At 37.0% G+C, this 24,361-nt stretch overlaps 1 protein-coding gene across 1 annotated transcript in view; it reads left to right on the top strand.

Moving 5' to 3' along the window:
• Positions 1 to 14,607, top strand: part of LOC133337053 (sorbin and SH3 domain-containing protein 1) — a 31,677-nt gene extending 17,070 nt beyond the window's left edge. Inside the window, exons 10-16 of the mRNA XM_061545317.1 lie at positions 3,161 to 3,213; positions 3,281 to 3,459; positions 12,845 to 13,178; positions 13,256 to 13,370; positions 13,449 to 13,664; positions 13,731 to 13,960; positions 14,439 to 14,607. Coding sequence (XP_061401301.1) covers positions 3,161 to 3,213; positions 3,281 to 3,459; positions 12,845 to 13,178; positions 13,256 to 13,370; positions 13,449 to 13,664; positions 13,731 to 13,960; positions 14,439 to 14,607 — 1,296 coding nt within the window. The remainder of the gene's footprint in view (positions 1 to 3,160; positions 3,214 to 3,280; positions 3,460 to 12,844; positions 13,179 to 13,255; positions 13,371 to 13,448; positions 13,665 to 13,730; positions 13,961 to 14,438) is intronic.
• The last annotated feature ends 9,754 nt before the right edge of the window (positions 14,608 to 24,361 follow it).

Consider the following 24,361-nt stretch of genomic DNA (forward strand, 5'->3'; position numbering starts at 1 on the left):
AAAAAATAATAATCGGAATGCCAGGAGATTGGTTAAAATGCCACGTTAATTTTACTAATGAGATGTAGATGAATTGGTTGAGGTTGATTGCGCTTAAGGGGGCCCTCGACTTCTCGATTTGAAAATTCGACGATTTTCAACAGATTGCCAAATGAACCACCATTATATGGAAGACTTTTAACTTTACAATATGGGCACTTCCGCAAAAAGGTAATCCAAAGTCGAAGAATGTGTTTCTTTAATTGTGCTTAAATACGTAAAGTAAAGGCAAAAAATACAAAGAAAGACCCCATTTGTCATTTTTATACCCTACACAACTATGTTGTAAGGGTATTATAGCTTTGTGCAGCCCCAAATGTTTGTAACGCCGCGAAATATTTGTCCTAGACCCACCTTTAAGTATACCGATCGTCATATCTCGACTAGCTGAGTCGATCTAGACATGTGTGTCCGTCCGTCCGTCCGTCTGTCCATTATAATTTGTAAACACGATACATGCCACAGTTATGGACCAATCTTCACGAAATTTTGCATGTAGGATGGGTTCTGGCCAATGAAGACCCCTACTGTTTTTGGAAAAGATCGGTTAATATTTAGGGGATGAAATGGACCAAAAACATTATTTTTGTCGGTTTTTCTGGTCGCTCCAGAGACAGCAATTATGGCCCAAACACCGCGAATTTTTGCATTGAGAAGGGGATCGGGCCAGAGAATAAGCATGCATGTTTTGATAAAGATCGGTCAATAATTAGCGGGTCAAATGGACCCTGACTTTGGTGTGAAAAATGACAAAATTTGTATTCTATGGAATATATATTTACTCCTGGAGGATGTAGACCCCAGGAGGTGATAGCATATCCAAGAGGAGTGGTTGGCCTTTAAATTGACACCAAATATAGTGATGTATCTACTCAGATGTGGGAGTTACAGTCAAATATTTACAGGAGCTTACGTATTTAGATATTATTTAGTAACCCATTACCACATTAGAGGGGGAAATATCGCGCTGATGGCTTTGAAATTTTTCATGAAGTTCCAGTTATGGTCAAGAACAACGCCTACAATTTTCGGAGATGATCTAATTAAAATTTTGGGATGAAATGGACCGAAAACATAATTTTTTGTGTGTTTTCGAGTCGAGTATAATCCGAAAATCACAACACAACCCACCGTGAAGGTAATCTGGACAAGTAATTAGAAGGACTGTACTAAATATTCGAAAAAAGTAAGGAAGAGGTTTTGTTGACCTCTAATCGGACAGGAGGGGGCAAATATCACGAAATATTACTCAGACTCGGAATAAACATCCTCAGAAAGTTAGAGTTCGTGGTAGTTGTGTAGGGTATCGTATGGTCGGCCCCGTCCGACTATACTGCTCCGCTCACTGGTTTCTTCTTGTTCTTAGCATAAATACTAATTTTATGACTATAAATGCAGACACTGCCGAAATAAAAACTGCAAAATCAACAATGTCGCGTGAGTTACGTCGCGTGAGTGACCGAGAAAAATTCTTCGCAAAATTCGCAAATTTTGAAAGTGCAATAATAATGCTTGGTATCTCTTCTTCATATAAAGGATATTAAAAGTTCAAAATATTCCCACAATTCACATAGGTTTCTCATTATTAGTAGTGATGTGTACAGTCATGTATATTTGAAGTCGCGTGTGTGACCGCTCTTTTGTGGCTTTTATCTCAAAGGTCTAAAACTGGAGGTTCTCAATTTTGTTTACCACTGATAGTACTCCTAAAGTTCTACAAAAAAAGTATTAAGGGAGAATTGTAAAAAAATTTAATTGTTTTCGATTTATTTAAGATTTAAAATTTGATTTTGCCTCTGAAAGTCGTGTAAGTGACTGCGGAAGTGCCCATATGCATTTGAAAAGAAAATTAATTGGCATAAGAAAATTAATTGGCCCGCCAACACCGCTGATTAATTGGCTGTTGTTGTCCGGAGTTGTTTTGGAGTTATTTTTGTAATTAAAAAAACATAATTTTAGACTGCGGGCGGAAAGAGTAAATTTCTGATCTAGGATTATTAAATGGGGGACTTATGAACACAACCAAGTTAAAAAATATAGAAGCTATTGACCGACATTTATCCTAGTTCACATGATTTCAATTTTCGAAGCTTCTCAATGGGAAGGGAAATTAACATCAACTATTTTGTGGGCTTGGAACATTGCAAATGTTTAATTTTTTTATTACACTAAACTCCAAGACAACAACTAAGGTAAGGACCTTTCTTATCCATTTGAATAAGATAGAATTTGTTAAACTTCTATTTGGCGGAACCCACGACGGAAGTATTGGGAAGCGCTCTTAAGGTAAACTTGAATTTGAATTTTAAACTTGGACTTTTAAAGAGATTTCCTTTGGTAGTGGTAGGTTCGTAATAATTAAAAAAAATCGATTTTTAAAACCGAGAGTGGGTTGCATCCAAGGCAGATTTAAACAGATTGCCATGTCAGCTCATATCTACATGTAACGGTCAAATGTTGTTATTGCAATTCGAAACAAAAAATTAAAAACAGAATTGTAAAGGAAAAAACTGAGATTTTTATAGACTTTGTGAATATGTGTAAAAAATATGAGTCTGTTGTTTTAAAATATACTTGACATGTGTATGTATGTGTCATCATTTAACAACAGTTGATTGTTGCAAACGATTGCTGATGAGGCTACCACATACAATCTACCTTGCTTTAGTTACATCCCCTTAAGCCAAAATCAATACATGGATTATCGAATTGAATAATTCGATACCAGATACAATCTACCTTGCCTTAGTTGCATCCTCTTAAGCCAAAATCAATACATCGATTATCGAATTGAATAATTCGCTCATACCGATTTAATTACATTCACGTGCACATGTAGATATTGAACAACACAGATGTATGTATGCATGTATGTGTATTATAAGATGAACTAACAAGCATATTTAACAACGCTTTCAAAGTGGCTCAAGGATCATTCGAACATATCATCGGTATCGATTAGAATTAGTGACGATATCGACGGCCAACCCCAAGTAAGTGATTCATAGGTCGTTTGCAACGAATTAGAGGTTATAAGTACAGAATATCAGAAGACCTAGTCGTAATTATCCTCTTTCAACGATGACATTCTAACCACACTTCATTCTAATCTTCCGTCTAGCAACTGGACCAGACCAAGCTGTCTTCACGCTATACCGAAGGAAATCTAGCAAGGTACAGTATACAGTATATTGATGCATCTATTATGTCCTGCTAAATAAATTCCTGTGTCCATTTGCAGAGCTTTGGCTAAGGAATCCGGTTATACCAGCGACTCCAACCTTGTACTACACAAAAAAGAAATACCACCGAATAGCCCACTAAGCCCCCAAGAACAGAAGCAGGCATACAAGCACGTCCAGTCAGGAGGAGAGCCACCACTGTTTGGTTTCCGCAAGCCAGCCCCTGAAAAATCCAAAGGTTAGTCCTTCAACCATCTCTTCGTGATTAGTCGTTCAGAGGGGGTTGCCAATGTAGTTGGTATCTGGAATAAACTGCCAATATCGACAACATTGCGCCGCCCTCAACTCACACAGCCATATGTAGATCGTTGTTGAATATTCACCACTTACAAGCTCGCCTAACACTCTTCTCTCTATACCTGCAACACTTACTTTACTACTACTAATAATACACATAGTCAGTCCAGACGGACACCCATTTTATGTAGTCCGACACCTTGTTCTATAAAATGACAACGAGCACACTTCAAGTCATCGAGAACCAACAACTAAATCACAAACGTACAAAGATGGACTCACTTTGTCAGTATAGCAAAACCGCACCGTTCGTCGATGATGAATTTGGTAAAATTGAAAACACCTACGCACAAGTTCTCCGCCAACTTCATTAGATATTTGTAAATAAAAGAATTGTATTATTTCTGTCCCATGTAGAAGGAGCGGCAGCGCCTCTCCAGCCACATTCTAAGAATTCGGCAGAGCAATGTTTCCCGAGTATCCAAAAGTCATGCCCTCATTTATATCGCTCGAACAAGAGAAGAGAGAAGTTATTTTGCCCCCAACTCCGCCGAATCGGCAGACTGTGTACGCAAAGTCTTTGGACAGGAAGGTGAGCAAAGGTTCGGCACTACCCACAAGCTCTTCTTCGAGGCATGCAAAGTGTTTCAAACGACCCGAGAGCCCAGTTCTCGGTGGCAACAAGTATGGAACAATTACAATACGAAAAGCAGCAAACCGAGGAACGTTATGTCGTTCAAAATCCGCCGGAGCCGTGTCTTCAGTTTTGGCAAAGCCCGTGCCAGTACCCACGTATAATAAACCATCAAAAGCTGCGCGCAGCAAAGGAAGTTCTGTGCGAAATGTGAGTCCTTTGCGAAAGGTGACATCGGCCGGTCAGACTTTAATTTCACGACGGACCAGTCGAAGTCCCGTGGCCTTTGGACGCAGCATTTCAAAGGAGAGGACTTTCGCCGAAGAAAAGAAACGCCTGGAAAATGCACTCCCTCTTGATCGTTTTACTTTCGAGGCCAGTACAAATATCTTGAGGGACCCGTCCTTGAAGTCGCCTCAGGACGTTAAAAAAGCCGTCCGCTCGTTGGCGACATGTGCCGTTCAGTCTAGAAGTCGATCGGTTCCACGATTCTGCACCGGTTGTCGAAGTCATGCCACTGTGGATAGTAATGTCATTGTCCGCCATAACATATACTATCCCGAAGTGGAACATTATGGCTTCAGCGAATGGTTACGTCCACCAAAGGTGGTGAACGTTTACAATTCGAAAGAAAGGAAACGATCAGTGGAGAAGTCGTCCTCAGCCAAAACGATATCAAAAACTTGTTCGAATGTGAGTTTGGCGGGAAGTAACTCCACGTTTTCACTGGGCCACATTGCAACCACGGGGGGACTGGCATCGAAAGAAGACTCTTCAAAAATACACGAGGAAAAACCAAATAATTGCAAAAAAATAACACGTGCAGTGACCAAAACGAAAAAAGGCGCAGAATCCGGGAGAGCCGTCCTGGATGAGGACGACCAACTGTTGCACGCTCCTAACCAGCGGAATGAATCGAGTGAGAGCGTTAGCCAGCATAACACTGCTATTGAAATCGATTACGCCTTTGCGACTTCCGTACGTGACAAGACACTCTTTTGGAATGACTTCAAATCACAACAGTCGAACTCGCTGCCCTATAACGTGGAGCATCAGCCAACAACCACTGAATTTGTCAGCAACGTCTCAGGCCATAAATCCAGAAGTCTTAGTCCCAAGGGTGGACAACCGCAACCAACCTCCTACCAGTGTCCAGCCGACGGAGCCACCACAGCGATGAAAGAGTTTTCCCCCACACGTGAGGTACGCGTGCCACCCACTTCGACGACTCGTAACCTACGCTCCCCTTCTCGTCGCCGCATTGACAGTTGCCGCACAAGCCAGATTAACAAGACTGTAAGGGCCAGTAGTTTGTCAAGTGCCGAAGACCGTTCGAAACGTGGCCTATACCTTTGCGATGAACTGGCACACAGTGCCACTTCATTGGCCAGTAACGATCGCCACAGTCCGACCTGTCGATATTTGCATAACTCTGAGCGATTTGTCGAATTAAATCGATTCTATAGCACACTCGAACGTGTGGGCCAATTGGAAAGAGCCACATCGAAGACAGATTTCAAGCCTATCCGCAAAGAGAGTGAGTTACTCGATTACGACGAGTGGCGCCGAGTTCGTCTGCACGAAAGAGCCGAACGCGAACTGAATTACTTAGTGGATAAGCTCAAGCACGATCAGCATGAAAAGAACTTGTTATTCAGGCCCAAAGATGTGGAGGAGGTCAAGTGGCGCAAAGAAACCGACCCGGGACTCAATTCCCGTGAAAAATCCGTAGAAGATTTGCGTGAAAATTTCGAGAAAATAAATTTTTTGCGCGACCATCTGGAGCAATCGACAAAACCATGTTGCAACATGCGCTCTTGGCGTCGTAATACTGTATCCGATTTGGCACATACACTGGAGGAGAAAGTCCAGTCTTCCGAACGACTCCCATCTTCGAGGGAGCTGCCTTTCAATGAACAGTTGGTTGGCACATTGCCCAACGATCAAATCGATAAAATCAATCGACAACTGAACGAAATATATTCACCGGCTCCGGAAAACACTCAAGCTTTGCCTTTCAATGACTATGTGGTCACGGTGGATCATCACAACACGCCCACGTCATCACAAGCCCTTAAAGTGCGCTGCAAATCATCGATAACTAGGGATGAGCTCTTGGGCTCGTTTCTCCAGAAAAAAGATGCCATAGCCAACCCGGGAGTAAGTTCGCATCGCAAACAAATCCACACGCGCTCGTGCACCGACAACACCCCGCCCGAGATTCCTCCAGCGCCTAAACTAGACGTCGCACTAGAATCAGAAACACACGATAAAAACCACGCTGGGAAGACAAACTCGTCCCGTCCAGGCCTCACAGATATTACGCAGAAAATCAAGTACTTCGAAGAACGTAAGTACGATGAACCGCCGAAAACTGTGTATCACGCCCGAGAAGACTCTTCGCCGGACGAAGACGAGGTGATGCGTATGATCGAGGAAAAGATGCGCTCCAAACAGTACCGCAGCAATTTACATCGACGCAAAGAACTTAGCTCGTCTCTAACGGACTTGTGTGATATGTTTGGCGAGAAGAATTCATCGCGAGTAAATTTTCACATACTTTCTCCCCAACAGAAGCCACCAGATGAATTTGAACCTCACCACCAGCAGCGCGATGTCCTCACCGATATTTCTGAGGACTATACACCCTACAGCAGTCTCGAGTTTTTGGAGACCTACTGTCGATCCAGAAGTGTATCGCCTCAATCGCAGTGCTCTTCGTATTTGCACCACATCAACACGGGTGACGTCCAGAAAATACGCAATAAGTTTGAGAGCCTGAGCTATAACAAACAAAACACGAACCATTTTTTTGGACTACGTAAGCTGAGAAAGGTGCGCAGCGACCCTGAAATGAATACTACCATAATCAAGTCAGAGTCAAAAGACGCCTTGCACAAAGGAGAGGTATCTTGGATCACTCACAAATTCGAGATCCACAATAAAATCGCACAAACGAAGAAAGAGGCCGATGATACCTCCACTAGGAGAGTGCATCAGCGCCGCTTGCTCTCCCCACAGCCGCTGAATCGCAAAAACCGTTTGATGCCACATATTCATCGTATAAGTAAGACTGCCAGCTTGGGCACTCGGGTCGAACACCCCGCGACTAAAGATTACTTCAACAGTTCAACTATAAAGCGTTTGTCACGCTCATCTCCCGACATACATGGCCCCAATAAAGACCACATTCCCCAATATTTAACCGCCAACTGGGTTGCCCATCGATATCCCAGTCCAGAACAGAACGAACTAAAATGCGACGAGGAAAGGCCACATCAGGCCGTGTACTCTACCCATTCGCCAGCGTCCAGGCCTGCTATGCCTTTGGCGAAACAGAGATCCGACGACATTTTTGCCAATCAAAAATTCGATCCGAAAATACACCAGCCCAAAGCTCGTTACGTGCCCGACGAAGCCATCAGCAAATGTAAGGCCCGCTTGCAATGGTCCAAAGCGATGTCTCGTCGCGGAAACGCAGTGTCATTTCAAGGTTTATTTCAACTTTCTAACACTTAGCTCATAGTAATATTTTTAACATCGCCTTAACGCTACTCGTCTTAATCCTCCTCTGTCCCTCCTATTAATCCGCCTATTGCTACTTCTTTGGCATTCCTCATGTATGCGATCATTTTTCATGGCGTTAATTTCCTGCTTACGAAATTTAAATATGTCTATGCCTTTTCTCTTTTTTCACCCCCCTTTCCACCTGCCACGACTATTACGCCCGTGTCACCGTATCGGCTATCCCAATTCAAAATTGACCTGTGTTCAACACCTAGATAATGATACACCCCAAGTTCCACCACCTCCCAACAGTGATGTGACAGACATAGGTGAGTGTTAAAAAAAAATCCAACAACTACCAACCAAAAAAGCAAAAATAACCGAATAACCATCGAGTGCAGTCCAGCACACTTTTGTTTCCATCGCCAACCCCCCTAACAAACTTAAATCAATAAAAAAAATCCCTAAGTCAATCAATGACCCGCTTTCGGCATAGAACTAGCGGAACTGCGCAGTATGTGCACACCCCCACCCCACGACAGGTGTTAGTTACTAAGCTACCACCGCCAATGGCACGTTAGCACAGTCTGAAGGAAACCAGTTGTCCACTTAGTACGGAAAACGCTAGAACGCGGAAAACTCCGAGAATCACTAGTTTAGAAGAAAACAATCAAAACAAATAGCTTAGTATTAAACAAACTGTGAGCATAATACAATTCGCCCATAAGAGCGTAATATCTGCACGATATGCGACCCAAATCCACGAAAATTAAATAAATTCTCGACTGGCCAATATGTTCCACAACAGAAATCAACAAACGACAAATGGAAAAAATTGGAATTGGCATGCCGACGTAAGTGCCGCACACAGGATACCTCCACCCAATTACAACTACAGTCCCCCGCAAATTGGCTCATATAACTGGACAGCGGCAAGGCAAACGAAAACGGCAGACCACGGATGTCCGTCTTCTGTCCGTGCACAGAGCACACAGTCTGCCTTTCGAAACAGCAGCGGCTATTGTGATGTACCAAACTGTGGTAAGCTGCTATGGGTCTCTCGCAATTCCAATAAAAGCCGCAGCACCCCATCATTAGTACCAGACAATGGACTCAGCGACACCAACAATAATAACGAACATTTCGCATATAACATAAGAACAGGCCTTCGTATCCAGCCATTTACGCCGCAGCCAAGTCAACGCCAAACCTTTTTAGCTAATCGAAGTGCAATTCAAACAGCACTGCCGTTGGTAATGCGTCACAGCCAAACACGAAGCCGAAGCATATGTATGTTTGTATGAGCAACAGCTGGACAATCCCATCGCCTATTTTTAATTTTAAGCATTTCGCAACAGTGCTGCATTTCGCACAATACAGTCAAGAGTAAACCTTACATAGGGCCACAAAAACACAATACCGTCTTCGAATTCCATTCGATAACAACAGTGTATACATAGGAACAAAATGTTGTTAAAAGCACTGAAGAGGACAATACTAGTTATTAGTTTATGATTTTTCAAGACATATCAGAAATAGTATCGGGGAATGTAGCTAACGTACATAGGAACACATGTCGTAAGATAGGAACACCTATAACAAAATTCAACTTTTCACATGAGAGCAAACGCTCTCAACATAAGTTACTTAGTAATTTTCACTCGGAAAGCTATACACTGGTGGCCAAAACTAAAGGTTAACAAATTGCGCATAACTTTTTCAAAAATAAAGATATTGTGTTGGTTTTTTCAGTACTTTATTCACTTAAAAAAAGTATAGCTTTAATGAAGAATTCATTATGAAATAAATAATAATTTATGGATAAGGGAATTGTCTAAATTTTTGCTTGGACAGAACTAAATCATTTCTACAGTGCAAACAGATGAGCTCAATAAATCAGTTTTAAATGATTTTTATTAGCTTTAGTTTTGGCCACCAGTGTATGTATAAAATTTAAATTTTATGAAACGCCACGGGTTGTTCTGTTTGTTCCATCAAGAACTGAGTAATGGGGTTCATTTCGATAAAATGTTTAATCTTAAATCAACTGGTCAATAAACGAGTACATTTGTACCGTTTGAGTCAATATTAATAATTAATTGTTTGTATGTGTATGTGCTATACAATAAGACCCAAAAAAACTAAATTACAGCCACTTTGGTTGAAAAACGTGTCCAAAATCCCCCTAAATACCGAACATTACCTTTGTGTGGGGGTAATGGTAATTGTATTACAATTTGCACATTTTCTATTAATTTTTCAAAATGTTGACACGTTAAAACCAACATTTCGACGAGGCACATCTTTGCCGTAGCCATAAGGCTGATGGAGGGTAAAATCATTAGCCATAAGGCTTAAGGCAAAAAGAATCAAAATCATTTTAGAGCGGTAGTCCTGTTCTGTAACTTTTGGCATTGTTTAAATGTCTATTGTTGTTGCAACAACAATGAAAGAAACAAATGAAACTGTAAATATACGGAATAAGCCCACAAAGTGTGCTCACATTATTGGCATTGGAAGTGCTAAACACCGGTGAGTCGTGGGCCACTTGAACTAGTGTACAATTGTATTTATCCATTTGTTTAAGGGAAAACAACAACGACGTCTATTCTACGACATTTATTCAATTTAACATTTTAAAAACATAAAGAAGCTCCGATAAAGTGTAAAAAGCAAATCCATTAAATAAATAAATAAATACGGAAAACTTTTCGTTAATGTTTATTTTTGTTTTGACAACAAAAACGTTAAGAGAACGCACCAACGCCGCTGTGCAAGACTGTCCATCTTTGCTATTGTTGTCGTTTGTCTGGCTCGCCTATGATCTGACCGGATTTAGTCGGAGAGCGTAAACGAGTCAAACAATCACCACATGAACAGATCAGGGATGGAAAATGAAAAATGTGAAAAAGTACCAAAAGAGTACTTTTTTAATAAAAGAGTACTTTTTCAAGAAAAAAAAAGTAAAAAAAAAATTATTCAGTTTTATAAAGATCGATTTTCAAGATATCATCACTTAGTCTAACTTTCTGATGGTAATAATATGAGAATTCTTGCTTCTTTCGATTGCATTTGAATATGTATGCTATTGACTAATTTTAATTTCACTACCTCTTTCTCGAAAGTAAATATACCCCAAACTAACATGAATTTCAGTTTCAAAGTGCTCTTGAAATTATTGAAGTAATCACGACGACTATGAATGTCATCAGAGTACGCCAAATTGAGTAGCTGACAAACATATCTGATAAATTAATTTAATGTTTGTAATTATAATCATAACAGAACAGTTATCAGTCGTAAACCCATTCATTTTTAAGAAAAAATTTGCAAACACATCAATATCTTTACGTGCAATACTTTTCCGGTCAAATCCATAACAAATTCTAATCCAAAAAATGTATATATATCATGGTTTAATGGAGGATTGGAATGGTACTAAAATGGTCACGGAGGTACTACGGTACTTTTTTGGGTAAAAAGGTACTGAAAAAAGTACTATTGTACTGAATTTTCCATCCCTGGAACAGATACGTGAGCGAGAGTGAATATGTTCAGCTTGTTCTCCCTTCCTACCTTACTTCTGAGAACATCATCTTGTGATCGCATTTGAATGGGTGCGGATTGTTTGGTCTCACATTTTTTTTCTTCCATAGAATCAACTTTTCCATTATTTAAGTTCCATGTTCATGGCTAGAGCATGAAATGCAAAATACCAATTGACTGGAACGTACAAATCTTTTGGAACTGATATAGCATTTCCGTCTATTGGCGAGTTTCCGAAACCTGCCGTTGAGAAAAAGAATTACAGAGCATAAACCTGCAACTCGTAACACCACAACAAAGAGAAGGCCCAACCAAAAGAGACTTGTTCAATTGCACGACGGCTGGGTTGAAAAGCTTGTGGTCTGTCAGTGCAGGCTGATCCGCGAAACGACTAGCTATATTGATTCGTTCAAGCGGTTGTCAGATCACGAACGAAGAGGAGAAAATAACGATCGACGTACTGCTCGTTTATTAAACAATTTACTAATTACATTTCATTGTCGCATTTATTGGATTGCTTGGGCCGCGCTACGTCGGTGTTCGTTTGAATATGTGAGTGTGAGGGTATTTCTTATCTAGTGAATACAGAGTCGAATGTTATCTATCTGCTTACATGAAAATCAGAAACGTAGGCCGCGAAAAATATATTTTCATTGGAGACGAATCGACCTTTCTTACGCTTTCCCCACAATGACAACCGACCAATGTCACCGTTGCCCATCGACCTATTAAGTTTATCTCGGCCATGTGAGTGAGTATAAAGTGTGTATACAGTGGATTTGCCCGTCTTGCGAAAGACAGGGAATGGCCAAAACACAACAACAACAACAAAAGCAGCAAGTGAAAGTGAAAACAATTGAGTTTGTGGATTTGTATGCCAACAGAGAAATGCTGTCTTTTCGATTAGTACAGCGTATCACTTCATTTAGGTTTTTTAATCTTGCAGTGTCAGGAAGGCAGAGTGCGCCCGCCATGGTACCGGCAGATTATTTCTTGCTTCCATATTGAAGAACAACAAGTCAGAATAACCGCAAGTGACTCATTGGCTTCTGTAGCTACTGGCGAGCATCGGACGATCGCACCGACTTGTGCGTGTGCCTAACACTTTCATGGTCGTGATGGGAGGAACAACCGAGCTTGTTCGAAAGCGTTTATGGAAGCATACTGCTTAAATATTTGTTAAATACGAGGAAGTAGGAAAAAGGATGTGAATCGGATAAAATACTAAATTCATAGTGTAGCGCGTGGGATGTTGTTCCGAAGCAACATTTGTGCATATGTATAGTCGATTGGACGGAAACCGTGTGTGCCTGGTGCCACATGTACTAGTCCACCACTTATAAACAATAGAAAATTTACAAGTATAAATAAAACAGATATTCGACCTTTTAAATGGTAATGCAGTATCGACCGAACTGTTAAAGCGTTTAAGCAGTTCCTGATTTGTGGACTGTTATCTGGGCCTAAAGTTGGGATTGAATATTTGGGGAGCATTAAAAATATATTAAGAATTCAACCATTGAATGTGACATACGATTGATAGATTCTCTGTTGGAATATGTGTTTTTGCACCCAACTAAAATCTATATTAGTACGATGTTAATGCTTATTACTTATGCGAATGCAAATATTTCCACAGCCTCGCCAAATCGTTATTATGAATCGGACGTAAACATACACTTCAAGACACCTGTACGCCAAGAACTTAAATCTCCACTGTCAGAGGAAGAATTGGCCATACGTCAGGCTGCACAAATGCAAAAATTATATGAAGAAGAGAGACGTCGTAAATACTTGCAAGAACTACAAGACATGAATTCACGTCGTCACACGGACAATTTTATTCCGTCACAGAAATCGCCCATACCACTTAACCGCTACGATGATTTCCCTGCAGATTTGGCCCTCAAAAGCCCAAACCAAACTAAGTCTGTTGCAAGGGCGTTGTTCAATTTCCAGGCACAGAATTCCAAGTGAGTAAAACCAACAAAGGCAATAATCAAATATCCGCTTTGATCTTGACAAAATACATTATTTTGAATCGTTGCAGAGAGCTGAGCTTTAAAAAGGGTGACATCATTTATGTTAGACGAGCTATAGATAAAAACTGGTATGAGGGAGAACACAATGCCATGATTGGTCTATTCCCAGCCAACTATGTGGAAGTAAGTAGCGAAAATAAAAATGATTACCCACAAGAATTTTTAAAGTGAATTTCCTGCCATCCCTTCAATTTGTAATAGATTATCAACAGGGATGTCTACCAGCCGCAACACACGCATCGCAGCAAACCTTCGGAAGGTCAGGCTAGGGCAAAGTATAACTTCCAGGCCCAATCGGCCGTTGAGCTATCCTTAAACAAAGGTGAATTGGTGGCATTGACCAGACGTGTGGATGATAACTGGTTTGAGGGTAGAATAGCCAATCGTAAAGGCATCTTCCCCGTTTCATATGTAGAGGTAAAGAAATTGTCTCCTTATCCTTGACATAATCGTATGATGGTAATTCTATTTAATTCTTTGCAGGTGCTGACCGATATTGGTGCCGAGGATATTGCCGCTAAAACAACAACAGTACAACAGACATCTACCGTCAATTACCGCCCTTCACTGGATGACCTGCGCACAAATATAAACAATGAATTTAATACATTAACGCGTAATGGTGTTCAACCGCCAAATTCTATACTAAGGGAAACTCGACCAAATCTTAAAACCGATATCTTGCATGTCGACACAAGTTCGGAACCCCTGGTGTAAGTAAAAACGCCTCGACATAGTTCCGTGTCTTATTTGAAATTGTTTGATACCCTCATGAGGTTATATACACTTTCTACGGCAAAAAGTGCCTCACCGAAATATTGCTTCGCACCGCATTTTTTGGATCAAAACCGTCTGTGTATGGGTGTAGCTGCGTGGCTATAGCGCACGCTAATCCACAAAGGGGGTAACCGATCGCATATCGTAATATTTCTTCCAAACGTAAATCTAGTTCGAAGATGCTACCATCTGCTACCTCCCGCACAAAATGGTCAGAGTTTTGCTGAAAATTAATTTTGTAGTCCGATTTGAAACAAACTTTGCACAACCTAATATTTTACCAAGCCTATATATTGCTGGAAGTTCCAATAAAAATCGTATAGAATACTCACATCATGATATTTCTTTTAAACTTTAATCATGTTATCTCTTGAAGGATCAATCTCTAACATATTTTCCATTTTTATCTTTCAGATATCGTGCTCTTTACAAATACCGTCCACAAAACTCGGATGAACTGGAGCTGTTGGAAGGTGATATTGTTCATGTCCTGGAGAAATGTGATGACGGCTGGTATGTGGGAACCTCACAGCGAACCGGCTGCTTTGGAACATTTCCAGGAAATTATGTCGAGAGGCTTTGAAGTTGTCGGTGAAGCATATCACCCACGAAAAGAGTGTCCTCTATATAAACGCGTGCAGATACAAAAATGTACCAACAGAAACTTGTTATAGCAATGGTTTTAGATGTATTTCTCTCAAAGCAAAAGTAATCCAAATGAAATTTGTTATTATTGTTATTTGCAACACTGCAAAGTGCGCAATTATGTTACTCTTCGTTTTGCTTTTGTAATGCAGCAATGAATGTGACTACTTTCAGATATTATAACCACTAATCAAATTTTTATGTTTACTTCTTTATTTACTTGGTGTGCACCTTAAATACGATTCAATTTCCAGTTGCCTTTCCCATTATTGTTTTGTTTTACTTTAACTAGTCAAAGCTAAAATCCCAAATATATTTGTTTGTTTGTTTCGTTTTAAGCATTTTCAATTTTATTTATTACGTTGAGGTCTAAGTTATTGTACCAGCTAATAAACACGATGTTTAATGAGTTTTGTTTCCTAATGAAATACACAAATAAAATAATTATTTACACCAACAAAAAACATTGGTTCTTATTGGCGTACATTGTACAAAATCGTGTACTATATGAGGCAAATGAATGGAAATGCTTTAAAGCTCTGCTTCCATTACAACACATGTACTGGAACTTCTTAGGTATCTGCATCGTTACTGCTGTGCGAAACGTTTGCTGGTCCCATTTTTACCAATATCAATTTGATTGAGCAATCCCTCTTCTAGTTTAGAAATTTCAGAAATTTCAGCTTCCAACATCGTGAATTGAATACCCAGTTTATATGTTGATATAAGCCTCTAGAGCCTTCTTCACATCAAAACCACTATAGAACTTTTCATTAAATAATAAGTTCAGTGGCCTAATCATTTTTCCTACGCGCAAATCAATGTTTGTTGCGTTTTTAAGGGGAATTGGGAACTTGATTTTTTCGCATAGCAGATGTCATTATCGATGTAGTAGGAAAACGAAAAAGACGACTTTTGAGAATGAAATATTAAAAAATCGGCAATAATGCCAATATAAATTTGTGTTACAGATAGATTAATATTTACCACTATGACATTGAATCGTGAAAAATGAGAAATACTGCGTGACTTCTAACCATAATATAAATATGCAATAGAGGTTCGAAGTCGAACGTTAGGTGAATTCCCATTTTTTTTTTTCATTTCTAGTAGTTACTCAATTTCGGGTACATTTGGGTCATTATTTTGAATATGAAGGTGGTCGATGGTAGAATAATAAAAATCGTTAGATACCTCCCAGGTCAAAAACAGGGGTTTCCAAATTCAAAATAAGAAAAAATATGTCCTTAGTAGCGTACCTTATAGTACGTTTACATTGCAGCGGATTTACTAAATCCAGTAGATATATTAATGTTTAGTATTTGTAGGAAAATACTACATTTTGTTGAAAAAAATATTTTAAAAAATCTACGCTCAAAAACTATAATTAAGAAGTCCCATCTTCAGATAATCCTGGAAAAAGTTTAAAAACTCACGTTTTCTTAAAAATATTCAGCCTTATTCTGGATGTCAATTCCACGTGAATTTACTCGCTCTTCCCTTCGACTTATTCTGAACAAAATTTTCCGGTGAAATTTTTTCGCATTCTCGCTTTCGCCTTCTTCTGATTGAAGTTCGAAAGCGAAAAAATCCGCTTGGAGACAAATTAGGTATTCTGGATTCAGGGAGTAGGAGATTGATATGAAATTTTGTGCGAAATTTTTCGCTAATAAATTCAAAGGGAGCTGACTACAAAAACATATGGCGATTTAGAATATTATAAATGATAGTAAGGACATTTTTAAGTGGAAAACAACAAATAAAATCCGATTGGAAATCCTATTGATAACGATGCACAGTGTCACGACCGCGACCAAAAATGGTCAAAACCAGGTACCACGGAGGACACATTTTTTGATGAGGATTGATAGAAAACACTCCAATTAGAATAAATATGAAATTTTATATCGATATGTCGAGTAGTTTTGTCTATACAAAGGTTCAAATCTGATAATTATTTATAAACTGATTTTTATCATATTTTCGAAAAATGGTTGTGTTTTTCTGGTGCTCAAATATTTGAATATTCAAATTAACGGGTATTATACAAGTGCTTATTTTGGTAGCTGAGGATGTAAAAACTAGGATTCGCTTTAGTTTGTAGGTATATAGATATCATATGGTGTATACAGTCGTCCACACTTGTAGTACTTAACTCATCAAATTTGTAAAACAAATTTTTGAAATTAGTGGAGCAGAAAAAAAGTTTAGCTCTAATTTTTTTATTTGAGTGGTGAAATGTGTGTTATTTAAGGAATAAAAAAATTAGCTGCGGAGTCCAGCGGTCCTAAGAGTTATTTAACTTTTTTGGTGACCACCTTATGAAAAAAGGTGGCATATTCATGAAATGGTTAGAACCGAATGGTCAAATATGTTATGTATGTTATGTATAGGAAAGAGAAGATGGATTCAGAACATAGTAATAATACAATATTTTACATAAATTATGCAATTAAGTGGTAAAAACGTTATTCGAATTACCTTTGTCGAAAGTTCATACAGAAAAATATTAGTTCATGACATCGGATTTGCAAAGTGCAGTACAATTCATTTTGAGCGACTTTCACAAGATGCTAACAAGTCATGCCAACAAATAATTAGAAGCAGCCCGAACTTTTGTTAAAGCCGAGTTAAATAATGATTTTATTTAGTATTTTATATTACAATCCGACGTTGCAATATCCTTAAACAGCCATAAAGTAAAGGCCCGTGGATGAATATAAATCGTACATTTTGGAAGACAATAATATATATATATATATGTGTTTTGAAAATTTTGTGAATGATAAAAAAGTAATTTATTAGTTACTAAAGGATATAATTTTTTATCATATTATAATAAAAATAACAAAAATAAAACTACTATACTTAATTTAGCTGCATATAACGATTTTATAGTACAGAAAGTTAAATTTTTAGGGACTTTTGGTATGGTAGGTACCTGAAATATGAGCCAACTAAATTACAACACCAATTACTGCCTTCGTCCAAATTACATCAAATTGAAAATTTTCATGGAATTTGGATGAAAATAAACAATTTATAGGCCCAAAAGTGGATTTTTCAAGACCCTTTGTATGGGAGGTATATCAAATAAACACATGTACCAAAATTCATTAACTTGCGATAACTCCTTCTATTTTTGGCCGCTGTTTATATGAACTCGCGACATAGTGCGATGCATGCTGAACCAAATATTGCCAAGTAATGTATAAAGGTAATAAGGAATATTTATGTCGATTCTGATGCATTTTGGAGGCAAAATACAGACATTTTGGGTGAGGATCTGTCTCTCAAGAAAAAAATTTAAAAATTATAGAAAAACCAAATTTGCCTGATAATGGGCTCATCAGGCAAATTTGGTGGAAAACGTAAATAAAAATTATGAAAGAACAAAAATAAATCTAAAAAATATTTTTTTTAAATTATTGTGTGCATGATTTGAAGGACGAAATAAAGGAGTAGGAACAAATCATAACATAACTGGCTCTTTAAGAATTTGTGGAGATAAAATATCGAAATTAAATAAAAAGGCACACAATTATGTAGTGAAATAATAAACTGTGAATTAATTAATTCAATCGCAGATTTCTTCCCATTATTCGTTGTGTTTTGCTATTTTATTTGTATTCTATTGTAGTTGTTGCACCAAATTGCATCACATTACAACTTAAATTACAATATGGCAACACGAATCTTTTTTCAACCACCATTTTCGAAAACACGAATCCGCATCTCGCATTTTTTGCGTCTCCCTATTCATTCAGAATAAGGCGAGAATGTGAAATCGAAAATTTGTTTACATGCGAGATATCTCCCAGCGAATATACAGAATAAGGCTAATTTAAAAATTTAATCGCCCGGGTTTGAAATAGTTGTCCCCAGATTACAGATTTTATTTCCCTCAATTCACTTTTAGTTATTTTTTAGTTTCCCGCATAAAATATTTTAGTCCTCGGGTCAAAAGATTAATTAATCCCGGCGATTAAAAACCCACCGGGTTGACTCTTCTAAACCTCCGTAGAGAAATGTAAAAGGCAATAGCATACTTTATATCAATCAATGAGTATTAAGGATCACGCTATATTAAACAAAGATATATTAAATAAACTATGTCTTTGCAATTACATAACTATGTTTATATTTATTACAACAAACAACTTACCAGTAATGTTTTCAAATTATTTTAGCAAATTCTCATCAATTTGAAACAGTTACAAATCTACATTGGATAATTTTGATTCGTAAGCCATGGTGTTCGGCTTACGAACAAAATTATCCAATGTAGAACGGTGCACGGCAAAATGTTCATGTTTAGGATTTTTGCATTTCATAAAATTTAATTTATTGAGTTTAACATTAATTTTAAATATCACTTAAAAAGACAAACAACAAGAAGCAGCCCGTAAAAAACAATGCGAACGATTTAAATGACTACCGAAAACTAACTCCAACGTTGGAAAAGATGAAGAAACAATAAGAGCAAAAATGGGCAGCCTTGCACCCAGCGTTGGTGCGTTCTCTTAAACTTATTTGTTGTTGCCTTAATTTGCATTAACAGTCTTAATTCAAATTAACTTGTACATTATCCTCATTTGTATGTGTCGTAAATGCACAAAATCAAACCGAATTTATACTGAATTAAACAATTCCAATATGGCAATGCTGTAGAACACAAATTATTTGCTGTCAAATTTGTTTACGTTTATGAAAAATTATTAGAAATAAAGGCAAATATCAAAATTGTTTCTAATCGGGAGCTGTTTTACTACCATTTTAGTTGTTATTCTTGCGAGGAAGAAAAACAAAAATTTGCCTGTTCAGAATTTGCCGTACACGCAAATTCTGCTTTGCTCTGTTCGTTGAAAACAATTTTGTTGACATTTCCTTTTGAACCTATTCGCTTTACTGACACTTTTTTACAAACCTGTTTTGTTTACAAACCTGTTGCTTTAATTTGTGCAAGTGAAATTTAATTTTTAATTTTTGCAATTTATATAATAAAATATATAAAAAATAAATAAAATATTAAAAAAATCTTTAAAATGAAAACACTTTTGACTTTTATTTTCTTTCTTTTGTATTTTGATTCGCAAATTTGGCAAAGAAAAATTTGCTAATGGAAAAGCAAGCGAAAATTTCAAAAGAGAAAACAAAAAATTTGCCAAATAAAAATCTGCCTGTGGAAAAGCAGACTAAGTCAGTAGTCACACGTGCAAAATTTCATGACAAATTTTCTTCTCAATTTCTTTAAAAATTGCATTGTTGTTTAGACACGCAAATAATCCTTGCATTAAATTTATGAATTTTCTTATTCTTCCACACACTCATTTTCTCGTTTGACCATTGTTCATGAAAATTAAAAAATGGAATTAAAAGAAAAAAACTTAATTATAAAAGGAAGTTTTGAATTACTCGAAGAAGCTATAGCCATAGAATGAAAAGGTTTTAATTTTAATAACTGCCTTGATGTTTGTTTGCCGACAGAAAAAATAAAATGAAAGAAAATGCAAAACTTTTCTGCAGCCAACTTCAGTTGTTTACAACGAATAACGAAACAAAAGAGAATTGCGGAGTACAAGTATGTAGGTACCCCCTTTTATTCCTCTCACCTCTTTCGCCCATAAACTCAATTTACTTTACCACAAAATTTGCCCGTGTGACTACTGACTAAGCACCACAGAAATATAAGGAGATTTAAGAATAACTTATATTGAGCAACTTGCACGGCCAGATGTGTAACGGTACTTCATATTTAACACTAATAAATATCACGTCTCTCTATTTTGGAGTGTTCTAAATACAACAACAATAACAAATCATGAAAAGCGACACTTTGATTTTTTTCAGTTTTGCACAGAAAAACCGGTCATTTGACCTATAGAGCAATGTGAAGATTTTTTCGAGTGTCATTGCAAATTTTTAATTTTTTGTGGTAAGGGTGGAGGAAGTATCCGAGATCATTTACCTTCGTTATTTTTTTTGATTTTTACAATGATTTAGAACATAACTAAGGGTATATTTATAAATAGATATTAACGACAACAAAAAATAATATAAATTTTCGCGAATTGCCAAACCAGCCCACCTTTGAACACCTCTGATGTCTCTCATAAAGGTTTTAAATGCGCAGAAGTCCCTATCCCAGAGCATACCAGAGCATTTTTTTATAAATAAATGAATATATTTTATTTGGGGGATAACCACTACAAGAACAGTGCTGTGTTCTCCAATTAGTGTTGTACAGACCTCAATTGACTGCTAGTTTGGTGAGCGTAACTGAGAATTCGTCACCAAAAATGACTGAGGAAATGAGAATACGTATTTTTTACTGTATGTTTTCAAAATGTTAAATAAAGTTTTGAAATTTTGAGTATCACTCAGTGTTTTAATTAATTTAATAACATTCAAACATATATGTATAATATCTGACGATGTATAAAAAAGTCATTAAAAATTCGGAGAACTTTTCGATAAAGTCTAATACCATAGACAGAAGACAGCCTTATAGCCTAGGCAGACGACAACCTTAATTTGCATTAACAGCCTTAATTCAAATTAACTTGTACATTATCCTCATTTTTAATGCACAAAATCAAACTGAATTTATACTGAATTAACCAATTTCAATATGGCAATGCTGTCGAAAATCAATAAATGGTTGTCAAATTTGTTTACGTTTATAAAAATAAAAATGAGAAATAAAGACAAATTTCAACATTCATACAAATTGGGAGCTGTTTTGCTAGCAAAATAGCTGCAATTCTTCCTCTATTCCATGTACCTATTTCCTAACGTTGTAATTCCGAAAAAAAAAATCCGAAACAAATTTCAATATTATTTATTTATATATAATTTGCATTAAAAACTTCCTAATTTGAATTAATATTTACCCCTGACAGACGAGAGTTTCTGCATTTATGAACCAGTTTTTTATTTCAAAACTATTGTTTGTCTGTGTGTAGGATGAAATTTTTCACAATTGTTTCCAATATTTTTTGGGACTTCATCTTTATGAAATAGATACATGACAGAACGGAAGAATAACAACTAAAATGGTAGTAAAACAGCTCCAGATTGGAAACAATTTTGATATTTGCCTTTGTTTCTAATAATTTTTCATAAACGTAAACAAATTTGACAGCAAATAATTTGTTTTCTACAGCATTGCCATATTGGAATTGTTTAATTCAGTATAAATTCGGTTTGATTTTGTGCATTTACGACACATACAAATGAGGATAATGTACAAGTTAATTTGAATTAAGACTGTTAATGCAAATTAAGGCTGTCGTCTGTATTTCGATTGTGTTTACAATAATTAATTTGTGTAAAATGGAAAATATAGATACAAGTGAACATATTTATATTAAATCAAAAAATTTTTATGTTTGCGACACTATACTTGAAAATAACCCTTTAAGTGGGCCACACACGTCAAACATGTGCGTTCGATCGGTGTGAAGCTCCTAGCCCACACACGTCAAACGGATCCACAAAACTTCATTTCATATTTATTTCTGAAGCGTTAAGATGGACAGTGATATTGATGACGGAAAAAGACCAACTATTTTTATTTAAAAAAAAATATTAAATACTTCTATTTTATTCCGGGAAAAAACATTTTTATTTGCCACACTGTAGAATATATGTAAAAAACATCAAAAAGTATTCCAAAACGTTTTTTGCATTCATTTAACAGTGTCCGCTGATCCGCACTCCACGAAATTTCGCAACAAATGAGAGAATATCCACACACCAGGCCACAGACGTCAAACATGTGCGCGTCGCACAACGAAAAGTGAAAAAATTTTAATTTCTTTCGATCGGTGTGCGCACCGGCAAATCGGTGTGAACACCGTACCACACACGTCAAACATTGCTTCGATTCACACCGATCGAACGCACATGTTTGACATGTGTGGGCCATTTTAGCCTATTAAGACTTTAAAGAGTTAAAGTTATTTGATATATTGATTTTCAGTAAACTTAAAAAAATTACCCAATATGACCTCTTTGAAATTTTGCACATAAATTAAGTGATTACCAATGAGTTATTTTCAATTTATTTCATGTTGCGATTTTTTGCGTTTTGCGAGTAATGCCTCTTTTTCTAGGTAACCTCCGTATAAAAAATCGATCTTTTTGAAATATGGCGAAAAGAAGGTAACAAAACGAAAAAAGCTGATGCTGTTTACAAACATTAAGTGAGTAAAATTGATGTCGACAACATTTCGGATGAAAGAGAAATATTTAAAGCAAACAGTTCATTTATTTTGCTGAAAATTAGCGCAAAGTTGGTAAAAATGTCACAGAAACATGAATGTTTTGAAAGACAAAAATCATGAATGGCTATATTCGGATTTCAATTTTTTGCTTAAAAAATTTTCAGAAAAAACGGCATCTAATAAAAACTTTAAATTTGGTAAAAGAAAAGAAGCTACTGACCTTTCAACTGAGAAACGTGACACACCAAGAACCCCAAAAGCCTATTCCACTTTCAGCGGATGAAGCTCTTGCTTTCCTTCTAGAATATAACTATTCTAGAATATAACTATAAAAAAGTGGTATAATGTAAACGAGTGATTTAAGCTGAAATCGGATAGAACATATATATGAGAGCTTTATATAAAACAGATCCAATTTGAATCAAATTTGGCAGAGACATTTCTGATTTTCGTTATGATCGGGTGTATTTTGTGATTTTTGGCGTGGTTTAAACGTGAAATCGGATGGAACATATATATGGATGTTATATCTAAATCTGACCCGATCTGAAACAAATTTGAGTTGTTTTTAGCCTATAAAAACATGCAAACTAAATTTAACGATAATCGGATGTATTTTGTGGATTTAGAGTTACTTAGACGTGAAATCGGATAGAACATATATATTGGAGCCATATCTAAATCTGGACCGCTTTGAACCAAATTCGACACACTTATTTGCCGACTAAAAAAATCGTACAAACCAAATTTCATCGCCATCCATTGTATATTACCGATTTGGTGCATTTAAAACCGGAAATCGGATGAAAATGTATATGGGAGCCATTTCCAAATCTGAACCGATTTCTTCCAAATTCGACACACACACGACTCAAAAAAAAAAAAAATGTACCAACCAAATTTCATAGCAATCCATTGTATATTACCGATTTGGTGCATCTTAAACCTGAAATCGAATGAAAATATATATGGGAGCTATATCTAAATCTGAACCGATTTCTTCCAATTTCAACAATAACAATTCTAGTAACAAAAAATCAGTTGAGCCAAATTTCATGACGAATAATATGATTTTGCTGCCGCTATTAATTTTGCACAGAAAAAGTGGTAATTTGACCTATAGTGCATAGGGTCGAAAACTGAAAAAGGTAATAAATTTGACGCTGCTATAAAACAAGGTACCCACATAAAATATTGAAGTTTAAAGGTGCTCCCCCTCTCCCCTACCATCGGTCTGTATAAATGCCGATTGAAATTGTATCGAGTCAGGTCTGCAACAGACCACTTGTCCGCATAAAGGCCAATTAGTCTGCATAGAGAACATAGTGGTTTACAAGGACCAATTAGACTTTGTTATTTATTTTTTAAAAATAATGAAATCGACATAATAAAATTATTCTTAACATAAATGTTGTTTGGCTCAATTTGGATCATTTTTGTGGGAGCTAGAAAGATTTCAAACTC

The sequence above is a fragment of the Musca vetustissima genome, unplaced genomic scaffold (genome assembly GCF_032173495.1).
Source record: "Musca vetustissima isolate MV318-11 ecotype Yass unplaced genomic scaffold, APGP_CSIRO_Mvet_v1 utg6013, whole genome shotgun sequence".
Lineage (NCBI taxonomy): Eukaryota > Metazoa > Arthropoda > Insecta > Diptera > Muscidae > Musca > Musca vetustissima.